General features: G+C 47.4%; 1 protein-coding gene across 3 annotated transcripts in view; it reads left to right on the top strand.

The window, feature by feature from the left end:
- The window catches only part of gse1b (Gse1 coiled-coil protein b), a 643131-nt gene that overhangs the window by 285070 nt on the left and 331443 nt on the right, over positions 1–26618 (top strand). For all 3 annotated transcript variants that reach the window (XM_070898265.1, XM_070898264.1, XM_070898263.1), the window contains exon 2: positions 12496–12670. In XM_070898265.1, coding sequence (XP_070754366.1) covers positions 12496–12670 — 175 coding nt within the window. The remainder of the gene's footprint in view (positions 1–12495; positions 12671–26618) is intronic.

The following is a 26618-nucleotide window of genomic DNA, read 5'->3' as shown; positions in this document are numbered from 1 at the left end:
CAGCCTCTCTGTGTCCTCTACACAACCCGCTTTCCCACTAATCTTTGTGTCATCTGCAAATTTTGTTACACTACACTCTGTCCCCTCTTCCAGGTCATCTATGTATATTGTAAACAGTTGTGTTCCCAGTACCGATCCCTGTGGCACACCATTAACCACCGATTTCCAACCCGAAAAGGACCCATTTATCCCGACTCTCTGCTTTCTGTTCGCCAGCCAATTCTCTATCATTGCTCATACATTTCCTCTGACTCCGTGTACCTTTATCTTCTGCAGTAACCTTTTGTGTGGCACCTTATCGAATGCCTTTTGGAAATTTAAGTACACCACATCCATCGGTACACCTCTATCCACCATGCTCGTTATATCCTCAAAGAATTCCAGTAAATTAGTTAAACATGATTTCCCCTTCATGAATCCATGTTGCGTCTGCTTGATTGCACTATTCCTATCTAGATGTCCCGCTATTTCTTCCTTAATGATAGCTTCAAGCATTTTCCCCAGTACAGATGTTAAACTAACTGGCCTATAGTTACCTGCCTTTTGTCTGCCCCCTTTTTTAAACAGAGGCGTTACATTAGCTGCTTTCCAATCCGCTGGTACCTCCCCAGAGTCCAGAGAATTTTGGTAGATTATAACGAATGCATCTGCTATAACTTCCGCCAATTCTTTTAATACCCTGGGATGCATTTCATCAGGACCAGTGGACTTGTCTACCTTGAGTCCCATTAGCCTGTCCAGCACTACCTTCCTAGTGATAGTGATTGTCTCAAGGTCCTCCCTTCCCACATTCCCGTGACCAGCAATTTTTGGCATGGTTTTTGTGTCTTCCACTGTGAAGTCCGAAGCAAAATAATTGTTTAAGGTCTCAGCCATTTCCACATTTCCCATTATTAAATCCCCCTTCTCATCTTCTAAGGGACCAACATTTACTTTAGAGTCACTCTCATCCGTTTTATATATCGATAAAAGCTTTTACTATTTGTTTTTATGTTTTGCGCAAGTTTACTTTCGTAATCTATCTTTCCTTTCTTTATTGCTTTCTTGGTCATTCTTTGCTGTCGTTTAAAATTTTCCCAATCTTCTAGTTTCCCACTAACCTTGGCCACCTTATACGCATTGGTTTTTAATCTGATACTCTCCTTTATTTCCTTGATTATCCACGGCTGGTTATCCCTTCTCTTACCGCCTTTCTTTTTCACTGGAATATATTTTTGTTGAGCACTATGAAAGAGCTCCTTAAAAGTCCTCCACTGTTCCTCCATTGTGCCACCGTTTAGTCTGTGTTCCCAGTCTACTTTAGCTAACTCTGCCCTCATCCCACTGTAGTCCCCTTTGTTTAAGTATAGTACACTCGTTTGAGACACTACTTCCTCATCCTCAATCTGTATTACAAATTCAACCATTCCGAGAGGATCTTTTACTCGGAGATCGTTTATTATTCCTGTCTCATTACACAGGACCAGATCTATGATAGCTTGTTCCCTTGTAGGTTTTGTAACATACCTTTCTAAGAAACAATCCCGTATGCATTCTATGAATTCCTCCTCCAGGCTACCCCGTGCGATTTGATTTTACCAATCGATATGTAGGTTAAATGATTACTGCCGTTCCTTTTTCACATGCCTCTATTACTCCTTTGATTATTGTCCGCCCCACTGTGAAGTTATTATTTGGGGGCCTATAAACTAGGCCCACCAGTGACTTTTTCCCCTTACTATCTCTAATCTCCACCCACAATGATTCAACATTTTGTTAATTCGAGCTAATATCATCTCTCACAACTGCCCTGATATCATCCTTTATTAACAGAGCTACCCCACCTCCTTTCCCTTCTTGTCTATCCTTCCGAATTGTCAGATACCCCTGTATGTTTAATTCCCAGTCTTGGCCACCCTGCAACCACGTTTCTGTAATGGCCACCAAATCATACCCATTTGTAATGATTTGTGCCGTCAACTCATTTACTTTATTTCGAATGCTACATGCGTTTAGGTAGAGTGTTTTAATACTAGTTTTTAAACCATGATTTTTAGTTTTGACCCCTGCTTCATACATATTGTCCTTTCCTATCACCTTGTGGTTTACACTTACCCCAATGCTACTCTGCTCTGTTGCCTTCTGCCTTTTGCATTCTTCCTTGGGATCCTGTTCATCTGAGCTCTCACCCACTCTAACTAGCTCAGAGCCCTCTCCTGGGTTCCGAATACTCCTCGCATTGAGGCACCGAGCTTTCAGGCTTGCCTTTTTATTACACTTTGACCCTTTAGAATTTTGCTGTACATTGGCCCTTTTTGTTTTTTGCCTTGGGTTTCTCTGCCCTCCACTTCTACTCATCTCCTTTCTGTCTTTTACTTCTGTCTCCATTTTGTTTCCCTCTGTCTCCCTGCATTGGTTCCCATCCCCCTGCCATATTAGTTTAACTCCTCCCCAACAGCACTAGCAAACACTCCCCTTCGGACATTGGTTCCGGTCCTGCCCAGGTGCAGACCGTCTGGTTTGTACTGGTCCCACTTCCCCCAGAATCGGTTCCAATGCCCCAGGAATTTGAATCCCTCCCTGCTGCACCACTGCTCAAGCCACGTATTCATCTGCGCTATCCTACGATTCCTACTCTGACTAGCAGAGGGCTGTTTGCACCTGTGGAGTTCGGCACAGCAAGAGTCCACACCTTTAGCACAGCCCAGAGGGGAAAAATAAAAGATATTGTCCTTGTGAAAGAGTGCGGTGAATTCCTGTCAGGAATTTGGACACGTGTCCAATTTATTGTTTACCAATCATTTTAATGGACAGAAATTTGTGAGGGCTACAAATTGGGCTCTTGCCTAAACTCCTGATGCGCATCCCTGATTTTAATCACACTACCTAAGCTCTGGAATTCCCTCCCTAAATCTCTGCCTCTCTATCTCTCTCTTTTCCTTGAAGACGCTTCTTAAAACCTACCTCTTGGTTTCTAATATCTCATGTGACTTGGTGACCAATTTTTCTAATAACGCTACTGTGAAGCACCTTGCGATGTTTTATTACATTAACGGCGCTATATAAATACAAGTTGTTGTTATCCCTAGCTGCCTTCATTGTGTGTTGTAGCAGCCCACTTACACAATTGAATGGCTTGTTTGGCCATTTTAGAGGACATTCAGCGCCAATCATATAGTGTGGACCAGGATCACATGCAGGGCACAATGGGTAAGGCTGGCAAGTATCCTGAAGGGCACGAGTGACCCAGTTGAGTTTTTCCCCTCCCTGGTACCAGGCCACAAAGTGACCAGACTGAATCCAATTTCACAATTTGCCACGGTGGGATTCCAACTCACAACCTCTGGGTTGCCCGTGCAGTACCATAACCGCTACACTGCCGTACCACGGAGGAGAGCAAACTAGGGGGAGGCTATGTCATTTATTGATGCCAGTAGACCTCTTGCAAAGCTGATCTGCACTGTCAGCCAGTGGTTCAGTGGGCAGCACCCTTGCCTCTGAGCCATAAGGTCCTGGGTTTGAGCCCCACTCCAGGAACTTGAACACATAAATCTACGCTCCACTGCAGTGCTGAGGGAGTGCTGCACTATCAGAGGTGTTGTCTTTCGGATGCGAGGTTAAACCAAGGCCCCTTTTGCCTTCTCAGGTGGATGTAAAGGATCCCATGGCACTATTTCGAAGAAGAGCAGTGGAGTTATCCCAGTGTCCTAGCCAATATTTATCCCTTAACATCTAAAAAACAGATTTATTTAGGCATTTTCACATTGCTGTTTGTGGGAGCTTGCTGTGTGCAAATTGACTGCTGCCTTTCCCATATTACAACAGTGACTACACTTCAAAAGTACTTCATTGTCTATATCGCGCTTTGAGATGGACGGTGGTCATGAAAGGCGCTATAGAAATGCAAGTCTTTTCTTTCTTTTTCTCAGCTGCACAAAATTAGTTTAAAAAAACTCCCAAGTGCTTAACTGGCAAATTATGAATTTTCCCCTAAGTATATAAAAAGGCTAATTCTTGCCCAGCATCTGTGTGAATCTGGGATATTTGGCCCGTGATGTGTTAGCTGAAGGAAGTAACGCTGGTTAGCAGAAGCAAAATATTTCTGTTGAGGGGAGTGCGACTGTGTTATCTGCAGTAACACCATCAGAGCCCTCGGCAGAGAGCTGCTCCTTGGATCTAATTCTCCCCCAGGTCCGTCGACAGCTGGGCTGAGAAAGAGATACACAGCCAGAGTTCTGATCTTTAGTTTGGACCATCTGATAACATCAACGTTTCATTCCAGCCAGGAGCGCTTGCAGTTGGGAGAGGGAGCAGGAACTCTGCAGGAGCCAAAGAGAATGTAATTGCTGCTTTCACACTAAAACTGGACCGTGGTAGTTTGGTGAGGGCCAGGGGACTTGTTTTTCTATTTCTTTCCTGACGACCAAATGTTTGCTCTTTGTCACGTTATTCCACTCTGTACCGGGCTGTTTCGGCCTTCCCTGCAAATTGAGGTTCGGTACCACATTCATCATCATGGGCAGTCCCTTGGAATCGAGGAAGACTTTCTTCCACTCTTAACGTGGCTGAACAGTCCAATACCAGAACCACAGTCCCTGTCACAGGTGGGACAGATAGTCGTTGAGGGAAGGGGAGGGTGGGACTGATTTGCCGCACGCTCCTTCCGCTGCCTGCGTTTGATTTCTGCACGCTCTCGGCGACGAGACTCGAGGTGCTCAGCGCCCTCCCAGATGCACTTCTTCCACTTAGGGTGGTCTTTGGCCAGGGACTCTCAGGTGTCGGTGGGGATGTTGCACTTTATCAGGGAGGCTTTGAGGGAGTACTTGAAACGTTTCCACTGCCCAACTTTGGTACCACATTACTGACTGGGAGAACATGGAATTTATTCCCAGCTGTTGCAGATATCTGTGTCCCATGCCCTTTGATGTGAGTTGCCAACCTCAACTCAGCCATGAAGCACCAGCCCAAAAGGGAGGGCCCAGGAGGACCTCCGCACACTGCGCTCCCTCTGTCATTAATGGCAACCAAACCCAGAGCTGTGTGGTAACTCCCAAGACTATGTGATGGGGAGAGAGGGTGGTGTGGAGGGATTGTTTCAAAGTTGAGGACTTGTGAAAAGCAATGCAAACAATACAAACTGGACTGAGAACAGATGTCAGTCACTGGGAGACACTGAATCAAACCTTTGAGGGGGGATGAAATTCTTTCAATAACATTTTTTACTCCATAATTTAACACCCTGCGAACAAGTCACACGTTTTGAAGCGCCGATTTTGTTAACGGATCACGCATTACGTTTTCCTGTTTTCCGTTAAAAGAGGAATGTCGGACTTTGGGTTTTCTCAGTGTAGTGGTTGTGGGGAACAGCAAAAGCAAAGGCCTCTCACTGGTCCCATCAAACTGGCCTGCAGATCCCAGTCAGCTATCTGCAGGGACGCTCAAGGCCCAAGGTAATCAATCACGGGCATGTGGAAGCAACAGTCACCCTGGTTTACAGCACAGTCACCCTGATACCAGCCCGCCGAGGTTATGGAACTTGCATGGAATTGAGCCCAAAGACTTGAAGGCAATGTTGTGTTGCGTCTCCACATTTGCAGCTTGCTGTTCGAGGAGGTGAAGATTTGGATTCATTAATCAAAGCTGCAATTGCTGCAACTGATGTCATCCTTCATAATTACAAATGTCTGATTGGCAAGAGGGGGCAGCAGGGGACTGCTTGAAGAATGAGTTGGCCGATCTTCTCTGTTCATTACCTCAGGCCGCCGGTCTCGGAGTAGTGGCTACAAAATGGTCCAGAGAATGCAGCTGAAAAAAAAAAGAGATGGGAAAGGCTTTGGAAAATTTCATCTACATTTAAGGTTCATCTTAAATAAGGTGTCAGCCGTGGCTCAGTGGTTAGCCCTCCCGCCTCTTGAGTCTGAAGGTCGTGGGTTCAAACCCCACTCCAGAGACTTGAGTGCAAAATCTAGGCTGACACTCCAGTGCCGTACCGAGGGAGTGCTGCACTGTCGGAGGTGCCGTCTTTCAGTTGAAATATTAAACCGAGGCCCATGGCACTATTTTGAAGAAGAGCAGGAGAGCTATCCCCAGTGTCCTGGACGGTATTAATCCCACAACCAGCATCACTTAAAAAAAAAAACAGATTATGTCCCTTACACCACTACTGTCACTCGGACCCCATCTGGAGTACTGCGTTCAGTTCTGGGGACCGTACCTCAGGAAGACTATATTGGCCTTGGAGAGGAGATGCAGTGCAGATTCACCGGAATGATACTGGGGCTAAAAGGGTTAAATTATCAGGACATGGTGTGCAGACGCTGCTTGTATTCCCTTGAGTATAGAAGATTAAGGGGTGATCTAATTAAGGTTGCTAAGATGATTAAAGGATTTGACAGGGAGAAACTATTTCCTCTGGTGGGGGGAGTCCAGAACAAGAGGGCATAATCTTAAAATTAGAGCTAAACAGTTCAAGGGTGATATCAGGAAGCACTTCCTCACACAAAGGGCATGGGTAATCTGGAATTCTCTCGCCCCAAAAGCTGTTGAGGCTGCGGGGGCGGATCAATTGAAAATGTCATGAATGAGATTGATAGATTTTTGTAAGGCGAGGGTATTAAGGATTACGGAACAAGGCGGGTCACTGGAGTTAAGATGCAGATCAGCCGTGATCTCATTGAATGGTGGAACAGGCTCGCGGGGCTGATTTGGCCGACTCCTGTTCCTATGTTCTCAGTGGTTTTCTGAGTGGAAATCCCCTTTCTCTAGAAGAAGGGGAAGAGGAGCAAGCGGGTTCAGGCTGTACGAGAGGTGATCCGTGCTCACCCACCGGGACCCTCAAACCGGCACCTGCAGAAACCAGAGGGCCAGAGCTCTCAGGCAGACAGTTGATACATGAGACCTTTTCCCTTGGACACACACCCCTCGCCGTATGCCACGGTTTCAGGTGGCACTGCTTGATCGAAGGCCTACCGAGGGTGATGTGCCTTCTTTGCCCACACCCACCAAAATGCCACCAACCACATGTGCAGGGATTGTCACTCCCACCCCCACCTCGCAACGACCCTTGGAGAACTGCCTTTACCAAGTGCGGGTCAGCAGTGTTCCAGATGTGGAGCTGCAGCTGCCGCGACGGAAATGGCCGCTACCGCACAGCATTGGGCTGGCACATCCAGGGGCAGTAACACTCAGCCGCCGGCTGCACCGCCTTGCAGCATGCCGACCCCGGGCGATGGTGCAACACAGGACACCAGCCTTCTCACCGGCGCCTCATGCAACACCAATTCCCCTTCGGCAGCCATCAAAGAGACTTGAGCACCAAAATCTAGGCTGACACTCCCAGTGCAGTACTGAGGGAGAGCTGCACTGTCAGAGGTGCCGTCTTTCAGATGAGTCATTAAACCAAGGCCCCGTCGTCTCTCTCAGGTGGACATAAAAGATCCCATGGCACTAATTCGAAGAAGAGCAGGGGAGTTATCCCTGATGTCCTGGCCAATACTTATCCCTCAATCAACATCACTCAAACAGATTATCTGGTCATGATCACATTGCTGTTCCTGGAAGCTTAGCTGCTGCATTTCCTACATTACAACAATGACTATACTTCAAAAAGTACTTCATTGGTTGTGAAGCACTTTGGGGCATCCTGAGGTCGTGACAGGAGCTATATAAATGCAAGTCTTTCTTTTTTTCTGACAGACAGATTTGGTTGGGTGCTGGGCTGAGCTGTCACTTGCCTGTACCCTTGCTTCATTTTCACCTGGCACTTACTCAGCTCATCCTGAGAAAAGAATGTGAACACGTTGAGATGCCGTTCAGAGTATTTGATGGCTTGACACGCCCCTTTAATTGTCCCTTCCCCTTGCCTGCAGTTCTCTTAGTGTGCTCCCTGCACCTGAAGCTGGGCTGACGAGTTGACCTCAAAAACCACAATCAGCCAATCTCCAGGCTGTAATGTTATGCAGCTTCTCTGCTGCCACAGCAACTAGTGGAAAGGAAGAAGGTATTGGATTTATATAGCGCCTTTCACGACCACCAGACGTCTCAAAGTCCTTTACAGCCAATGAAGTACTTTTGAAGTGTTGGAAACGTGGCAGCCAATTTGTGCACAGCAAGCTCCCGTAAACAGCAATGTGATAATGACCAGATAATCTGTTTTTTTTGTTATGTTAATCTAGGGATAAATATCAGCCAGGACACTGGGGATAACTCCTTGCTTTTTCGAAATAGCGCAATGGGATATTTTCTGTCTAGCTGAGAGGGCAGACGGGGCTTCGGTTTAACGTCACATCTGAAAGACGGCACCTCCAACAGTGCAGCACTCTCTCAGCACTGCACTGGGTTGTTTGTGCTCAAGTCCCTGGAGTGGGACTTGAACCCACAACCTTCTGATTCAGAGGTGAGGGTGCTGCCCACTGAGCCACAGCTGACACGGGGTTTTGCTACCGTGATCTCACTGTTTCGTGGTTTAGTCTGTGAATGGAATCAAAGTCCGGATGACGGGTTTCCATCAACCTTCTTTAACTCCACATTACAATCATCAACAAGGCATTTATGAGCTGTAAATTGGTAGATTCTCATTATCGAAACCACTGCATGTTGCTCGTGCTGGTCTGGCCGGTGAGGGATCTCACTCCTGAAATACGCATTGGCCGGCTCACTGTGGCTTTCGTTGTGAATCTCCGACAGGCTGAATCACTTTCCCGCACAGTCTTCAGAGCTTTGTTTCTCATCCTCTCGCTACCAACTGGTGGAACTCATTTCTGAATTGAATCAGTGGTAAAGATCAGCTGACTGTGTAGCACGCGAGATGTTGACCCTGTTGGCGGGAGTGGGGGGTGGAGGGAGGCGGGGGGGGTGGGGAGGGCTTTCCATCTCTTGGGCTGAGTTTGGTTAGTTCTTAGCTGAACCACTAGGTGGAAGACACCCAAAGACCAGCCCCCCTAGGTCTGTCCATGGAGGAGAGGGTGGAGTAGTGTAACACGGACCTCCCCACCCATGAAGGGGCAGTGGGGGTATTGCGTCATCTCCCTGCTAAAGGTGGCATTATCCCGGCATGTCGGCCATTTTGAACTGAGATGAGGAGAAATCTTTTCACTCAGAATCTTTGGAATTCTCGGCCCCAGAGGGCTGTGGATGCTCAGCCGTTGAGTATACTCAAGTCTGAGAGCGATATATTTTTGGACTCTAGGCAAATCGAGGGATAGGGGGATCGGCTGGGAAAGTGAAGTTGATGTAGAAGATCGGCCATGATATTGAATGTCGGGACAAGCTCGAACGGCCAAAAGGCCTACTCCTGCTCTTATTTCTTAAGCTCTTACGTGGGACATCCATTGGGAAAAAAAGAGGGAAAAGTGTTTGGCCCACATAGACGAGTATGTCCCATGTTCAAACCTCGGTCTGTGCTGTGTTGCCTAATCTGAGCTGCGGTAGTGATCAGGGTGCTACGGTTGGTCTCGGTGGACCGTGGTTAGGGAGAGGAAACCAAGCCAGGGTTCCCACTCCTGATCGCCATCCAGCAAGGCCTCCTGAAAGTGCTTGGCATCGGTTGAGGACAAGATTAGGCTTGTCTGGGATGCACTCTGTCAACACATCTGGAGGGTAACCACCTGGGGTACCAGTGGGTAACTTGTGCCAGTGGAATGTACTCCAGAGTAGAGTCACTGCCTTCAGGACAGGGGGATAGGGAAGAAAAAGAGCAAAGAAAAAAAGGAAGGTTAATGAGTTAGCCGATCTCAGTCAAGCAGCCTTAGGGATGCTATGATTATCCCTGTGTTTCTGAATTGAAGAGGGGGAAAATTAGCGCGAGGTTTAATTCCTAATTGCCATTCAGTGGTCTATCTTGGGAAGTACATGCATTGGGTGAGGACAGGATTGGGCTTGACGGCAATACCCCTATAGTTGAAAAAGCTCTCTCTCACTGTCTAAGCTCATAAGAAACATTAGAACATAAGAAATAAGAGCAGAAGTCGGCCGTTTGACCTCTCAAGCCTGCTCCGCCATTCAGTAAGATCATGGCTGATCTGATCATGGACTCAGCTCCACGTCCCTGCTCGCTCCCCATAACCCTTTACTCCTTTATTGCTCAAATATCTGTCTATCTCCGCCTTAAATATATTCAATGACCCAGCTTCCACAGCTCTCTGGGGCAGAGAATTCCATAGATTTACAACCCTCTGAGAGATTAAATTTCTCCTCATCTCAGTTTTAAATGGGCGGCCCCTTATTCTCAGATTATGTGCCCTAGTTTTAGTTTCCCCTGTGAGTGGAAATATCCTCTCTGCATCCACCTTGTCAAGCCCCCTCATTATCTTATAAGTTTCAATAAGATCACTTCTCATTCTTCTGAACTCCAATGAGTATAGGCCCAATCTACTCAACCTAACCCCATAAATCAACTCCCTCATCTCCAGAATCAACCTAGTGAACCTTCTCTGAATAGCCTCCAATGCAAGTATATCCTTCCTTAAATACGGAGACCAAAACTGTATGCAGTACTCCAGGTGTGGCCTCATACGTAAGCTCACATGTGATGGGTGGCTATTTGGGAGAGGTACTGAAGGGGAGCTGGTGCAGTTGGACCCTTACACCAGTATGGGACTGCCTTCAGCAGGGAAGAGCAGACGAGTGGGAGGAGGAAATGTAAAAAAAATAGGTTAAGTTATAAAGAGGTGGAAGTATCTAGAATTCACCTTGTGGTTGTTACAGATATCTCCTTTTTTTGATCTCACTATTTATCCCCTCCATGCTGCGATTACTGTCCAACAAGCGTCTGTCATTCTCCAGTAATTTGTCCGAGCTTCACCTGTGAGCCTTTACAATGAGTATTGATAAGCTATTTGACGGAGAAAGCCCTGCCCAATCCTGTCCTCGCCCAATCTTCACAGATGCACATTTCCAGCCGGGGTCACTGGTCCGTGTTCAGGAACAGGAACCCTGCTGATTTTCACCTCTCTAATTGGGGCACCGGGGCCAGTCGTCTTCTTGTGTACGGTAGAAGCAAAGAAAATCAAACATCAATATCTGTCAGATATCCAGGCCAAAACCTCCGGTGTAACTGTGTGGATATAAGCTGCCAGCAAATTTTCTCTAATGTGCTCCAGGGTCTGATTAGGAGCTCCACAGTCGCATGATGGGGGTGCTTTAATCTTCCACCTCATCATAGGTGGTCCCTCGAACGAGGATGACTTGCTTCCACATGGGATCACAGATGTTTCAATGAAGGACCCGATATTCCAGTCCTGAACTCCAATCGCAGGGGTGGAAGAAGACTGTGCGTGGATTTTTTTAATGTGTGGTGACCGTTGCACATCAGCCACCTCACGGGCTTGACAGAGCTAGGCCTTTATCCAGTGGCAAGGGTTAACCAGGACGACTGGAGACCTGCTCTGTTGCACGGACCTACTACGCACACATATCGCAGTGTGGGCTGGGCCCGTGCTGCCCCAGAGCCCTCGCCTCTTCTGGGAGGTGGCAGCATCTACCATGACCGGTTCTGAGGCGGGGTTGATGGTTGTCCACTGTTTGCAGGGAAGGATTGATCCTTCAGGTTGTACTGTGGGGTCCGCTACAAGGAATCCATTCCGTATGTCGCAGTTCTTCCAAGCATTTCGCCATCACTCATCAAGGCTGAGGGGAGATTGCTGAAGAGCTTCAGCGACAGTACAGAATGGCCTTCTAGATTTGAGCCGGGTTGGTGGTAGGTTGTTCAAGTTGACCTGGATTGGCATGTCTTTGCTGGTGTAGCGGTTGTATTCTCTGGAGACTGCATATTCGCGGCTTAGGTGTGGTGGTGTGATGTTTGCAAGCACGGGGTTACAGACCTGTTACAGTACCCCCAGCCTAGCTGAGCTTGGATAGCTCACCCCGGCCCCACCAGAGCTCAGATCATGGGCCTTCCACTCCTGACAGGATAAACTTGCTCAGCCATTGGGCTTCGACATATTTTAAAAGTGTCCTCTGTCTTTGTATCCATGACTTTTTAAACAGCTGTGTCTTCGAAAAGTAGCTTTGAATGGGAAGCGAGATAAACACATGAGGGAGAAAGGAATAGAAGGTTATGCTGATAGGATGATAGTCGATGATTGGATCAGCCATGATTGTATTAAATGACGGAGCAGGCTCGAGGGGCCGCATGGCCTCCTCCTGCTCCTATTTCTTATGTTCTTCTGTGAGATGAGGAAGGGAGGGAGGAGGCTCGTGTGGAGAATAAACACCAGCAAGGACCGGTTGGGCCGAATGGCCTGCTTCTGAGCTGTACATTCTGTGCAATTTACAATTTATTGTCAAGAAATGAAAAGCTGACTTTTTTTTGAGTGTGGCTTTGCATAGTGGGCATTCGGTGTTCCCGCTGTACACAGGCTTTAACTGAAAGATGAATTGAACATTGTTCTGGAGATGGGGTGAAGGGGGAGGTCGGTGCACTGGGGGTGGGTGGCTGGGAGAGGCGGGGGGGGGAACAGCAACCATCTCTTCGAATTGCAAACACACTAAATCTTCCTCCGTTCCATTTCCGTACAGGGTTTGTCTTTGCCGCTTCACCCTTCCGGCTCAAACAAGAAACAGGCGGCGGTGAGCTCTCCTCTGGGCAGAAGGGAGACTCCGGAGGGGATCAAACAGGCCACCCCGGACAGGATCTCGACCCATTCGCCTCGGCCGACGGTGGATACGGGGAGTTTGGACCACGAAGCCACAAGTACGTGAACCTTTGCCTCTCCCCAGCCAGTGAGAGACCTATTGTTTTTGGTTTAACAGGCACGTGCAGTTAAAGCTCATTAACATGCCGGAATCTGGAGGCGTTGCGCTTGTTATCAGCACTTGCCGATCAACAGCTGTTGTATGGAGGCACCTCAAGGAGCAGCGAACTTTGAACCTAGCTGAACCAGGCTGATGTATAACATGGCAGGGTTGCCTACAGGGGACATATATAGCCTGAGGTTTAGCTGCTTCATAGCTTTTAGACACTGAATAATACATGTCCCCCTATCGGCAGCTACACGGCTTCTAATATTAGTGCAGTTTGGCTTGGAGTTTGCTCATTTGTATTCCTGACTCTTGTTTTTTTTCCCCCTCACTTGCATCGCGCATTGTTCCTTCCTCCGGCCTAAATGGCATTGCGGGTACGGGCAACGTGCATTTCTCTGCAACACCCATGACTGGTGCCCCTTTGTGCCCAGCAGAGATTCAGATTACTGTCGCCTTGAGGTCAGGGGGTCAAGCATTGCATTGTGTGGCTGTGTGGCTTTTATCCCGATGCTGCTGCTACCGACCGACCGGGTGGCACAATACGTCACCGAGTATCGTCTCCGAGACCCAGAAAACCGTGCCGGCTGGCCATTTTAAACCTCGGCCCAGTGATTGTGCCGCGTGTTCCTACGGTTTCGTGCCGAGTGCTGGATTTGTGTGCTGCTTAAATCAGTGGTCTGGGACATCGGTCCCAGAATGCAGCTTATTGTGGTAATGTGCCAAGCAAGGAGTATGTGAGTGAATGGGAACAATTTTAACCCAACCCGCCCATTGGAAAACCCCCGGGATTGGGTGGAACGCTGGTACGACATCCCGCCCAATGTTACTTTTCATTGAATTTAGGTGAGAGTGATGTTGGGCGGGGTGTCAAACCAGTATTCCACAGGCGGTTGGGTTAAAATGACCCTCCGATATCTCTAACACACTGTCCTGGCCTGGACTCCTCAGGCACTGGGTAGTTCTGCATGAAGAAAGGTTGCTGAAGACCCACAAGTGCGTCTGCATTAATTCCACATTCCGGCAGAGTGACGCCGACCTGACTTCTGCCCGCCACTTTCTCAGCTTGACCTTGTCCTGTGCCTCTGGATTCCTCTAAGCCTGTTGAAGTCTGCGATAAAAACAGAAAATGCTGGAAAACTCAGCGGGTCAGGCAGCATCTGTGGAGAGAGTTAACGTTTCAGGTCGATGACCCTTCGTTTTGAGGTGGGAGCGTAAGGGAATGAAACTTGGGCCTTTGTCGAGGACTGGTCGTTCGGGGTCAGAGGGGATAGTGAAAACACGGCAGGGGTTGAAGTCTTCTTCGATTCTGGCGGCTTCCATTTTCTGAGTTGACCGCCTCCTTGATTTACGAAGATGAGACCAGAAATGTGAGGGTATACCTCTCAGGGAAGGATGAGGTTCTTTTCTGTAGAAAAGAGAAGGCTGAAGGGTGACCTAATAGAGGTATTTAAAATTATGAAAGGTTTTGACAAGAGTAGATGCAGAATGTTTCTACTTGTGGGAAAGAGCCTAACTAGAGGCCAGCAATATAAAATAGTCACCAAGAAATCCAATAGGGAATTCAGAAGAAACATCTTTACCCAGAGGGTTGTGAGAATGTGGAACTCGCTAATACGGGGAGTGGTTAAATCAAATAGTATAGATACATTTAATGGGAGGCTAGAAAAGCATATGAGGGAGAAGGGAATAGCATCATCATCATAGGCGGTCCCTCGAAGTGAGCATGACTTGCTTCCAAGCCAAAAAGGGATGAGTTCACAGGTGTTTCAATGAAGGACCTAATATTCCAGATCCCGAACTACATTCTGAAGGGTGGAAGATGCCTGTGCGTGGATTTTTTTAACGTGTGGTGGCCGTTGCACACCAGCCACCACACAGGCTTGACAGAGCTTGGTCCAGTGGCAAGGATTAACTAAGACGACTGAAGACCACTCTGCTGCACGGACCTAGTGCGCACACATAGCGCAGTGTGGGCTGGTCCGTGTTGTTGCCCCTGGGCCCTCGCCTCTTCTGGGCCCCGAACTCGTGCCTCTCCTGGGTCCCGATCACGTCCCTCTACAATCTCGCCACTTTTGAACCCCAAACTCACGCCCCTCCATGGAGGGTTATGCTGACAGAGTTAGATGGGGAAAGACGAGAGGAGACTCGAGTGGAGCATAAACGCTGGCATGGACTGGTTGGGCCGAATGGCCTGTTTCTGTGCTGCATATCCTATATAATCCTATGTACTCCAGTGGGCTTACAAGATAAGGCAGAAAAAAATCAAAGAGCAAGTTATTATTTAAATGGAGAAAGATTGCAAAGTGCCGCAGTACAGCGGGACCTGGGGGTACTTGTGCAAGAAACACAAAAGGATAGTATGCAGATTCAGCAAGTGATCAGGAAGGCCAATGGTATCTTGGCCTTTATTGCAAAGGGGATGGAGTATAAAAGCAGGGAAGTCTTGCTACAGCTATACAAGGTATTGGTGAGGCCACACCTGGAATACTGCGTGCAGTTTTGGTTTCCATATTTACAAAAGGATATACTTGCTTTGGAGATAGTTCTCTTTGGAGAACCTAGTTCACTAGGTTGATTCCGGGGATGAGGGGGTTGACTTATGAGGAAAGATTGAGTAGGTTGGGTCTCTACTCATTGGAATTCAGAAGAATGAGAGGTGATCTTATCGAAACGTATAAGATTATGAGGGGGCTTGACAAGGTGGATGCAGAGAGGATGTTTCCACTGATGGGGAAGACTAGAACTAGAGGGCATGATCTTAGAATAAGGGGCTGCCCATTTAAAACAGATGAGGAGAAATTTCTTCACTCAGAGGGTTGTAAATCTGTGGAATTTGCTGTCTTAGAGAGCTGTGGAAGCTGGGACATTGAATAAATTTAAGACAGAAATAGACAGTTTCTTAAATGATAAGGGAATAAGGGGTTATGGGGAACAGACGGGGAAATGGACCCGAGTCCATGATCAGATCAGCCATGATCGTATTAAATGGCGGAGCAGGCTCGAGGGGCCGTATGGCCTACTCCTGTTCCTATTTCTTATGTTCTTATAATGGAGGCACAGGACAGCGCGAGATAGTGGAGTTGTCTTTCAAGGACCAAAGAGGCGGAAATAAAAAAAGATTAGTTCTGCATTTCAGTGTCCTCGTGTTGTAAACTATTTTGCGTCACAGGGCAGGTGTGCGGGTGCATGGAACAAACACGGTACAGGTGCACTCTGCAGCATGAAGGTGAGGTTGTAGTTACAGTGGCGGATCAGGAGGCCCAGGAAGAAGCTGCCGTTGGCTGAATGGAGATTGGTTTAATTTAAGGAGCAGTGCCGACTGTGAGAACCCGGCCTCTGCATTTAGTGAGACGCTGAGGAAAAATGCAAGTGGCTAAAATAGGAAAAATTAAAGACTTTGAGTGAACAGGGCCGCATGCCACTGTAAATAGCACGGCAGTTCTGGATATGATTGGAGAAGTTTCTGAACTAGGAATTTGAACACAGTAAACGTGAGTGATTTATTGAAGACGTCGTTAGAATGTATGAGATATGGTAGCAATTGCAAATGGTAACTAAGAAGGATAATTACAGTGCAAACAAATCTGTGAATGAATCACAGACTTCTTCATCTAGTGTTAGTGTTCCTTTTGCTTTTTTAGCACAATGTTTTACAGCTTTACGACATTTAATTTGCCGGCTGTGGCTCAGTAGGTAGCACTCTCGCCTCGGAGTCAGAAGGTCATGGGCTCACGTCTCAATCCAGGTACTTGAGCACAAAAATCCAGGCTGATGCTCCAGTGCAGTGCTGAGGGAGCGCTGCAATGTCAGAGGCGCCGTCTTTCAGATGTGACGTTAAACTGAGGCCCCGTCTGCCCTCTCAGGTGGAAGATCCCATGGCACTATTTCGAAGAACAGCAGGAGAGTTCTCCCCGGTGTCCTGGTCAATATTTATCCCTCAACCAAGATCACTAAAAACAGATTTTCTGCTTATTATCACATTGCTGTTTGCGGGACCTTGCTGTGTGCAAATTGGCTGCCGCGTTTCTCCCATTACAACAGTGACTACACTCCAAAAGTACCTCATTGGCTGTAAAGCACTTTGAGACGTCCAGTGATTGTGAAAGATGCTACAGTTGAGCGGTCAAAATCCAAAATTCGTAATGTTCTGTAATCCAGACACCAGGCCAATCTGTGGCGAGGTCATCCGGAAACTGGAAAATGTTCCAAAATCCAGACTCCTCCGCATCGGCCCCCCGACCTCCCCTCAGCACGACCTGCCCCAGCCTCGGCCCGACCTACCTCGCCCCGGCCTCGGCCTGACTAAACTTCCTCCGGCCTCAGCCCGACCCGGCCTCGGGCCAACCCGACCTCCGACCTCCTCTTACCTCGGCTGCCCGAACCCCTCTTACCCTACCTACCTCGGCCCAGGCCAGGATGTTCCGAAATCCGGAATCCGAAACTACCTCGGTCCCGAGGTTTCTGGATTTCAGACGCCACTCCTGTATATAAATGCAAGTCTTTCTTTCCTTATTTCACAATGTCTAGGGAGATGACTTGTTCATCAGAGCTACTGAAAAATTCCTTCAGGAGTTCTTGTACCCCATTGAAGTATTTGGGTGGTTAATTGTGCTCCGCTATAAGTGTAGAAATTCACAAGAAACCTGCCTTCACAATGCCCTATTCAGCTCACATTATTCATTCAAAATTGAGAGTGTATGTAAAATGTTCTGAGACTGTAATGTTTGCACCTGTGAGTAAGCTCATGGGATCGTGGAGCTGTTGAGTTGGGAGTGAGTGCCTTAGCCAGTCACGTGATGTTCACAAGACTCAATAAAACCCCAGCCAGTTTGGTTTGGGGGATCCATGTTGAGGCAGGTGGTTGTGAGCCTGGTGGATGAACTGGTAATGTGTAGCGTGATTGCTAAACCTTTTGCTAATAAACAAACTAGTTCTTAATAGCAATGTATTTCTATGAATTCTTAAGCAAAGAACCCACGAAGCAAATACATTACAGGGACCGACTGTCCTGAGAATGTAAATAGTTTGTGGTTATCTCCCTGCAAGTGTTGTCAGAAATTCAGTTCCACATGTCGAGAGCGGACATGTCCAGTCAAAAACCTGACCCGGATGGTTGACTTGGCTCACCTTGGCACAAAGCCTACTGTGGAGACCAGCCTGGCAACGCAAGTATAGATGCTGATAACTGTATCGCTGTTGATAGGTGTTCCATCCAAACCCACCTACTGAGAACAAAATGAATGTGTGGGAGAGGGAGAAATCTTCATTCTCACAATATTGTGTTGACTTCCTGTACCATTTCACAGCCCCAGGTTTCACTCTCACGTGGAACCGAAGCAGTGCGAACAACAACAACAACAACAACAACAACAACAACTTGTATTTATATAGCGCCTTTAACATAGTAAAACATCCCAAGGCGCTTCACAGGAGTATTTTGCGCTAACATTTTTGACACCGAGCCGCATAAGTAGAAATTAGGGCAGGTGAGGTAGCGTCTTGAAGGATGAAAGAGAGGTACAGAGCCAGAGAGGTTTAAGGCAGGGAATTCCAGAGCTTGGGGCCTCGGCAACAGAAGGCACGGCCACCAATGGTTGAGCGATTATAATCCAGGATGCTCGAGGGCAGAATTAGAGGAGCGCAGATATCTAGGGGGAGTTGTGGAGCTGAAGGAGATTACAGAGATAGGGAGGGGCGAGGCCACGGAGGGATTTGAAACCTTGCATGCCATGACCTCACCTCAAAGGACAAGTGGTCTCACTCACTGAAGTGTTTGGGTGGGGAGGATGTGGGCTAACATCTGTAGCTCCCCGGAGGGGAGCTCGTATTCCCAGCCGATCCAGCGGTGGGTGATCGTGAAAAAAGGCTGGCTACTTCCCGGCAAAGAGAGAGAGGAAATCAGATTTCAGACCAAACCCGGCGCGATCCCGCACTCTTTCTTAGTGCCCAGTTCTACAGCAATGTGATCAGAGGGCTTCCTATTCGTTCCACTTCAAAAGCTGCTGACGCTTGCTGGGGTCATAACAAAAACAGATGATCTGGTCATTATCACACTGCTGTTTGTGGGAGCTTGCTGTGCGCAAAATTGGCGGCCCCGTTTCCCACATTCCAACAGTGACTACACTCCAAAAGTACTTCATTAGCTGTAAAGCGCTTTGAGACATCTGGTGGTCGTGAAAGAAAGACTTGGATTTATATAGCGCCATTCACGACCATCGGAAGTCTCGAAGCGCTTTACAGCCAATGAAGTACTTTTGGAGTGTAGTCACTGTTGGAACGTGGGAAACGCGGCAGTCAAAAAGGCATTATGTAAATTCAATTTTTTTTTATGGTTCCGCAAATACAGGTGCCCTGCCAGTACCTCACCCAAGTGATCATTCTCCCATCTGTCTCGGTGATCAGTGAGCGTGGGGCGGCTAATCAACTGTGGGAGGAAACATCACCGCGCTCTGTTCTTGTAAACGTGCACTTTCCAGTCTTGGAACTGCGATCCCGAACGGGAATTCTATCTTCATCCTCCCTCTCCCACCCCCCCCCCCCGCCCTTATTCCAGGAGCAAGGATGCCACTTGTAGTTAGTCCCTAAGATAACCCCAGGCGAGGGACCTAGCTGCAATCATCCATGTCTGTGCACTCACTGGCACTGAGCAACACAACAATAACTGCTTTTTTTTTTAAATAAGGAAAACGGTTGAGGTAACCCCAGGAACAAACAAACCCAGCTTTATTTCATGATCTAAAGATCAATACAGGAAGCGAATTCTAAGAATTGCGTGCCGTAATCTAATCAAATGATACTTGTGCAATGAAAGAACAAATTGCACCAGCTGAAATTCCTTGATTAGATTAAAGTTCTTTAACCTGCTCATTAATCTCTGTCCGAAGCCCAAAGCTGTCATTCTCTCTCCAAATGCTGACGGACTTGCGATTTCCAGCATTTTCTGTTTACAATCAGAGGGCTGTATGAGCCCTAGTTTCACAGCTGTCCGCTCCATTCAGTGGGTTAAAGGTTAACATTGGAAGGCATAAGCAATAGCAGCGTGTGTGTGGCTGTCACTGTGTGTGCATGTATGTCTGTGTGTATGTTTGTGTGTGTATGTATGTCTGTGTCGGCGTGTGTATATGTGTCTGTATGCCTGTGTCTGTGTGTATGTATGTCTATGTGTCTGTGTGTGTCTGTGTGTGTGTGTGTATGTATGTCTGTGTGTTTGTGTGTGTCTATGTCTCTGTGTGTGTGCCTGTGTGCGTGTGTTTGTGTGTGTGTGTCTGTGTCTCTCTGTGCGCATGTGTGTCTGTGTCTCTGTGTGTGTGTGTGTGTGTATGTGTGTGGCTGTGTCTGTGTGTCTGTCTGTGTCTGTGTGTCTGTGTGCGTGTGTATGTGTGTCTGTGTGTGTCTGTATGTGTGTCTCTGTGTGTCTATGTGTGTGTTTGTGTGTCTGTGTCTCTGTATCTGTCTGTGGGTCTGTGTGTATGTGTGTGTCTGTGTCTGTTTGTCTGTGTGTGTGTGGCTGTGTATGTGTGTGTCTGTGTGTGTGTATGTATGTGTGTGTGTGTGTGTGTATATGTGTATGTGTGTATGTATGTGTGTATCTGTGTCTGTTTGTCTGTGTGTGTGTGGCTGTGTCTTTGTGTATGTGTGTGTGTATGTATGTGTGTGTGTATGTATGTGTGTGTGTGTGTGTGTATGTGTGTGTGTGTGTATATGTGTATGTGTGTATGTATGTATGTGTGTATGTGTGTATGTATGTGGCGCTACCATGTTGAGGTCTTCAACTTGGCCATTTAAATAACAAGCTGGGAAATATAGTTTAAAATGCCCTGTCTCACTCTCCACCTGTTAGTCTGTCGCAGCCTCAGCCCACTGTCTGTGAAAACACACACATGAAGAGCAGAGTAAGAATTCACTGTCGCCCAGTGTTCCGCCACTGCGTCTTTCAGTGAAGGAAGTATGCAGAAAACAGGTGCAATAAGGCAAAAAAATAAATAGCAGCACTGTACAGAGAGAGCATCACAACAAAGAAAGAACTTGCATTGATATAGCGCCTTTCATGTCAGGACATCCCAAAGTACTTTACAGCCAATGCATTACCTTTGAAGTGCAGTCACAGTTGTAATCGAGGTTAACTGTAGCAGCCAATCTGCGCACAGCAAGCTCCCACAAAAAGCAAGTATGGTAAATAATGAGTTAGTTTGTTTTGGTGATGTTGGCTGAAGGATGAAGATTGGCCTGGAGAATTCATCTCGATCTCACCGAGCAGACAGGCCTCCGATTTAATGTCGCATCCAAAAGACAGCCTCTCTGACAAGGCAGTACTCCCTCAATAATGCGCTAAACTATCAGCCCAGTTTATGCGCTCAAGTTTGGGAGTGAACCCGCAAACGTCTTGACATCATCCAGCCTCTGAAGCGCTCCCAGCGGTACCTTTGGTAAGTGCTCCTGAGCTCAGGAAGTATCGGGGAGGCCCGAGTTTCATGCCTGAGCTCACTGATCTCAATCAGTGGCAGTAGGAGTGCCGCTGGGGCTAAAGGTGGGATCAACCCGGCGTTCCGATGCTGGTGACCCCAACATTCCTGCTAAGTCTGGAGGTCCCGCGCAGCCCAGGACCGGCTTTACAAAACGCCGATTTTGTGCCTGCGCGAAATTTTGAATGGGCCACTCAGCCCATTAAAGGAGCCGCCCAGCGCATCTAAAATTAGGGGTAACTTTGGGTGGCTCCTGCTAGAAATTGTGTGTGCCTGGCCATCCAGTGAGGATAGGGCTGGGCTCAACAATCACTGTGAGGGAAAAGCCTGTTGACAATGTCGGCAGGCAATTTGACTGTGGTGGCATCACAGCCAAACTCAATAAAGAACGTCCTATAGGTGGAGGTACTTGGTGCCTGGGTCACCATGTCCCAGCAGAAGTCAGAAGAGAAGAGGATTAAATTGGTTAAAATAGAATGGAGGTTTTTTTTACAGACAGATTAAAGAGAGCGGAAGGATTAAAATTCATCTCGACCATAAATAAGCCGTGTTCAAATGAAGTATTGCACTCCTGCTCTTGGATTCTACTTGCAAATAACACTATCTCATCTTCATCAGACAGCTTAATCTAAAGTACTTTTTTGAAGTGTAGTCACTGTTGTAATGTAGGGAAACGTGACAGCCAAAATTACCAGATCATCTGTTTTAGGTTTTGGTTGAGGGCTAAATATTGGCCAGGACATCGCTGCTCTTCTTTGAATTGTGGCATGGGATCTTTTAAGTCCACGTGAGAGAGGCAGACGGGCCCTCGGTATAATGTCTCATCTGAAAAACGGCACCTCCGACAGTGCGGCGCTCCCTCTGGGTGTGTAAACCTGGATTGTGTGCATAAATCCCGGGAGGTGGGCCTTGAACCCACAACCTTCTGATTTAGAGGCGAGGGTGTGAGCCACAGGCACAGCAGTTGTGTCCTCTGGAACCACAGTTAGATCATTTGTTTATTTATGTGGCAGGACAAACAGAGTGACGACATTCCACTGGCTCTGGCTGATTAACGGTGTTTAGGATGGGAGGGGGGGGGTTGCACTGAGAGCTGTCTGTCCTCAGCTTGAGCCAAGAATGACCGAGCGAGGGCCGTTTCTGGGAATCTGAGTGTGTCGCTGTGAAGCTTTCCTTCCTCTCACAGCTGTGCCTGCACTCTAACCGAACCACTTGTGGTCTGCAGCCTGCCTCTTCTCAACAGTAAATGTTTGCGAGCTGCATGTTAGTTCCACCTCGCCGCGGCAGCTTTGCTGGGACTTTCAGGGTGGCATTGCATCTCACCCGCAAGCAGTGGTCAGGAGCCACGTGCAAAATAAGCCATTTCTCAACTTTTATTTGCTATGTGGAGGGGGGCGGGGGGGAAGGGTGAAGGGTGAAGGGAGGGAATAAGGAGAATGTTTATCTTGGATGACGCGCTTCCCCACCCAGTGGAACAGTTTCTTGCCACAGAAACCAGGCTGGTCCCAGCGACAGTCTGCAATCTGTGCTCAGTTGGCCGATCTCAGCCTTGCTTTTTGTGATATACATCAATGATCTAGACTTGAATTATAGGGGGGTATGATTAAGAAGTTTGCAGATGGTACTAAAATCAGCTGTGTAGTTGATAATGAAGAAGAAAGCTGCGGACTGCAGGAAAATATCAATCAACTGGTCAGGTGGGCAGAACAGTGGCAAATGGAATTTAATCCGGAGAAGTGTGAGGTCATGCATTTGTGGAGGGCTAACAAGGAAAGGGAATACACATTAAATCGTAGGATACTGAGAAGTGTAGAGGAACAAAGGGACTTTGGAATGTATGTTCACAGATTGCTGAAAGTAGCAGGCCAGGTAGATAAGGTGGTTAAGCAGGCATATGGAATGCTTGCCTTTATTAGCCGAGGCATAGAATAGAAAGAGCAGGGAGGTTACGCTTGAACTGTATAAAACACTGGCTAGGCCACAGCTGGAGTACTGCGTGCAGTTCTGGTCACCGCATTACAGGAAGGACGTGATTGCACTGGAGAGGGTACAGAGGAGATTTACAAGGATGTTGCCGGGAGTGGAGAATCTAAGCGATGAGGACAGATTGGATAGGCTGGGTTTGTTTTCATTGCAACAGAGGAGGCTGAGGGGAGACCTCATTGAGGTGTATAACATTATGAGGGGCCTAGATAGAGTGGATAGAAAGGAGCTATTTCCTTTAACAGAGGGCATAAATTTAAAGTAATTGGTAGAAATTTTAGAGGGAATTTGAGGGGAAATTTCTTCACACTGAGGGTTGTGGGGATCTAGGACTCACTGCCTGAAAGGGTGGTAGAGGCACATTTAAAAAGTACTAGAATGTGCACCTGAAGTGTCATAACCTAGAGCTGGAAAGTGGGATTAGGCTGGCTAGCTTCTTGTTGGCCGGCACGGACACGATGGGCCGAAATGGCCTCCTTCCATGCTGTAAACTTTTATGATTCTAGGGTGGCAGCAAGAGGTGTTCCAGTCGCCCTCATGATCCCTCTGCTTGGGAGGGGGAAATTGAGCCAGGGGGTCACTCCTGATTGCAATGCAGGGAGCCCTGCGGAGAAATCTGTGTATGGCCATTGGGTGAGAACAGGCGCAAGGCGACGTTATGGACCCCATAACTTTGTGGAATAATTACCAGGCACTAATTCACAACACAAACTGACATTTTGGGCTTAGATTAACAGTAGAAGCTGCAATTACAATGCTCTCCTGGCCGGCCTCCCATTCTCATCCTTGCCCCTCCATATCTGTGGCTCAGTGGGTAGCACATTCGCCTCTGGGTCAAAAGGTCGCGGGTTCAAGTCCCACTCCAGGGACTAGAGCACAAAAATCTAGGCTGACACACCAGTGCAGTGCTGAGGGAGCGCTGCACTGTCGGAGGTGCTGTCTTTCGGATGAGACGTTAAAACCGAGGCCCCGTCTGCCCTCTCAAGTGGACGTAAAAAATCCCGTGGTACTATTTTGTAGAGCAGGAGGGGAGTTATTCCCGGTGTCCTGGCCAATATTTATCCCTCAATCAACATAACAAAAAAAAACAGATTATATGGTCATTATCACATTGCTGTTTGTGGGAACTTGCTTGTGCACAAATTGGCTGCTGCGTTTCCGACATTACAACAGTGACTACACTCCAAAATACTTCATTGGCTGTAAGGTGCTTTGAGACGTCCGATGGTCGGAAAAGGCGCTTTGTAAATCCAAGTCTTTCTTTATCTTTAACTTTCTCCAGCCCAACAACCCTCCGGGAACCCTGCATTCCTCCAAATTCTGGCCTCTTGCATATCTCTGATTTTCTTCGCCACTCTGATGGCAGCCGTGCCTTCAGTTGTCGAGACCCTAGGCTGTGGAATTCCCTCCCTAGATCTCTCCCTGCCTCCTCCTCCCCACTTTAAAATCCTGCTTAAAACCTACCTCACCTGTTCTAATATCTTCTTGCATGGCTCGGTGTCAAACCTAATCTGATTACACTCCTGTGATGTTCCTTGGAGCATGTTACTAGGTTAAGGGTGCTATCTAAATGCAAGTTGTTGTTGTGGCATGATTGAATAGTCTGCTGACACTCCATGTCTAGTCTTGCGAGAAACAGTCACTAGGGCAAGTACAACTGGAGTCCGCACCATCAGGTCTCCTGGGGAAGTAGTGGATGGGGAGAAATCTGGTGGAGTGAAAAAAAAATCCTTCACCATTTCTATCCCCAAAACTCTGTGGAATAGTTACCAGGCACTGATTCACAGAATAAACTCAGACATATTGGGTGTAGATTAACAATAGAAGCTATAATTACAAAGCACACTACATTCCAGAAAATATTCCATTTCTCAGTGTCAGTCTCGTGCTTCAAGTCATTTGCTACATGACGGACCCCAGCTGATTTTCCAAAACCGAACACTTTTTTTTAAAGGAACAGTTTTAAGCTCATTTAATAACTTCAAAAAATGCTTGTACAGAATGAATGGCTTTCCCTGATGACGTGAGTTTGCACAGATTTTTGGCAAAGAAATAATTTCCAAATTTTCAACACTTCAGCCCCACACCCCTGAGAACTGGCGCCTTTTAGTTAAGCTGGCCTGAGGCTGGCTATGGTTTAAACTTGAGGTCTGAGGGGTGTCTTCAGTATATATTACACAGATAGTGAAAGGGGAGGTCGGTAAAAGAAAGACAGACTTGCATTTATATAGCGCCTTTCACGACCACCGGACGTCTCAAAGCGCTTTACAGCCAATGAAGTACTTTTTGAAGTGTAGTCACGGTTGCAATGGAGGAATTAATGTAGATAGATAGAAAGTGTAAAGGCAGCTGGAGAAATAAATAGTGAAAAGGTAGATAGATAGATAGTGAAAAGGTAGATAGATAGTGAAAAAATAGATAGATAGATAGTGAAACGGTAGATAGAGAATAGGTAGTGAAAGGGTACTTGATACAGCTTGGCCTGGGTGGGTGCATAAACCAGCCTCGATGGCTCTACATTGCTGGGTACGGACATAATGACTGCTGTTGACAGATGTTGTCAAAAATTGCACACAATACGCCGAAAAGGCTGAGTCACTTTCTGCGAAATTAGCAACCTGGAGCTGTAGCCATACGCAGCTCCTCAGGAAGTGGTTGACTGTGGAATTCCAGTTCTCCCCCTCGAGTCACAGTTCACCACCTTATCACAAAGAAGACAAGCAATGCATTACTGGAGTTTTTTGCTTTTTTTCTTCCCCCCCCACCCCGAGGGTGTAGAAAGAGTTCAGTTTGCTCTTTTGCTCAAACGACTATAGATCAGTGTGCGGGACACGAGCGGCTTGGGGTTCTGCTGCTTGACAAATGGATTGCAAGGATCAAGGATGGAAGCATTTTAAACCTGGTGAGTCAGTAAATCAGCTTGGCTTGAAACAGCACTTAGCAGAGGTGTGGAGCTGGATTGGGGAAGGAAGCACTCAACTTGTGTCTGCAGACTGGAGTTCCTCAATGCTTCTTTAGACACTTCGCGATCTGGAATTTCCCACTCAGAAAGCTGCTGGCTTCTTTGCTGGTGGAGAGTATCTCTTGGCTCAGCCAGTCCCTTCCTTTGGCATTTCTGCCGCTGACTGCCCAGAACATTCGCTATCATCGGCCAACACAGTGAAGGGAAAAAAAGACTTGGATTTATATAGCGCCTTTCACGACCACCGGACGTCTCAAAGCGCTTTACAGCCAATTAAGTACTTTTGAAGTCTAATCACTGTTGCAATGTGGGAAACGCGGCAGCCAATTTGCACACAGCAAGCTCCCACAAACAGCAATGTGATAATGACCAGATAATCTGTTTTTGTTATGTTGATTGAGGGATAAATATTGGGCAGGACACTGGGGGTAACTCCCCTGCTCTTCTTTGAAATAGTGCCATGGGATCTTTTACCTCCACCTGAGAGAGCA

The sequence above is a fragment of the Pristiophorus japonicus genome, chromosome 13 (assembly GCF_044704955.1).
Source record: "Pristiophorus japonicus isolate sPriJap1 chromosome 13, sPriJap1.hap1, whole genome shotgun sequence".
Taxonomy (NCBI): Eukaryota; Metazoa; Chordata; class Chondrichthyes; family Pristiophoridae; genus Pristiophorus; species Pristiophorus japonicus.
This window is presented reverse-complemented; position numbering and strand designations above follow the sequence as displayed.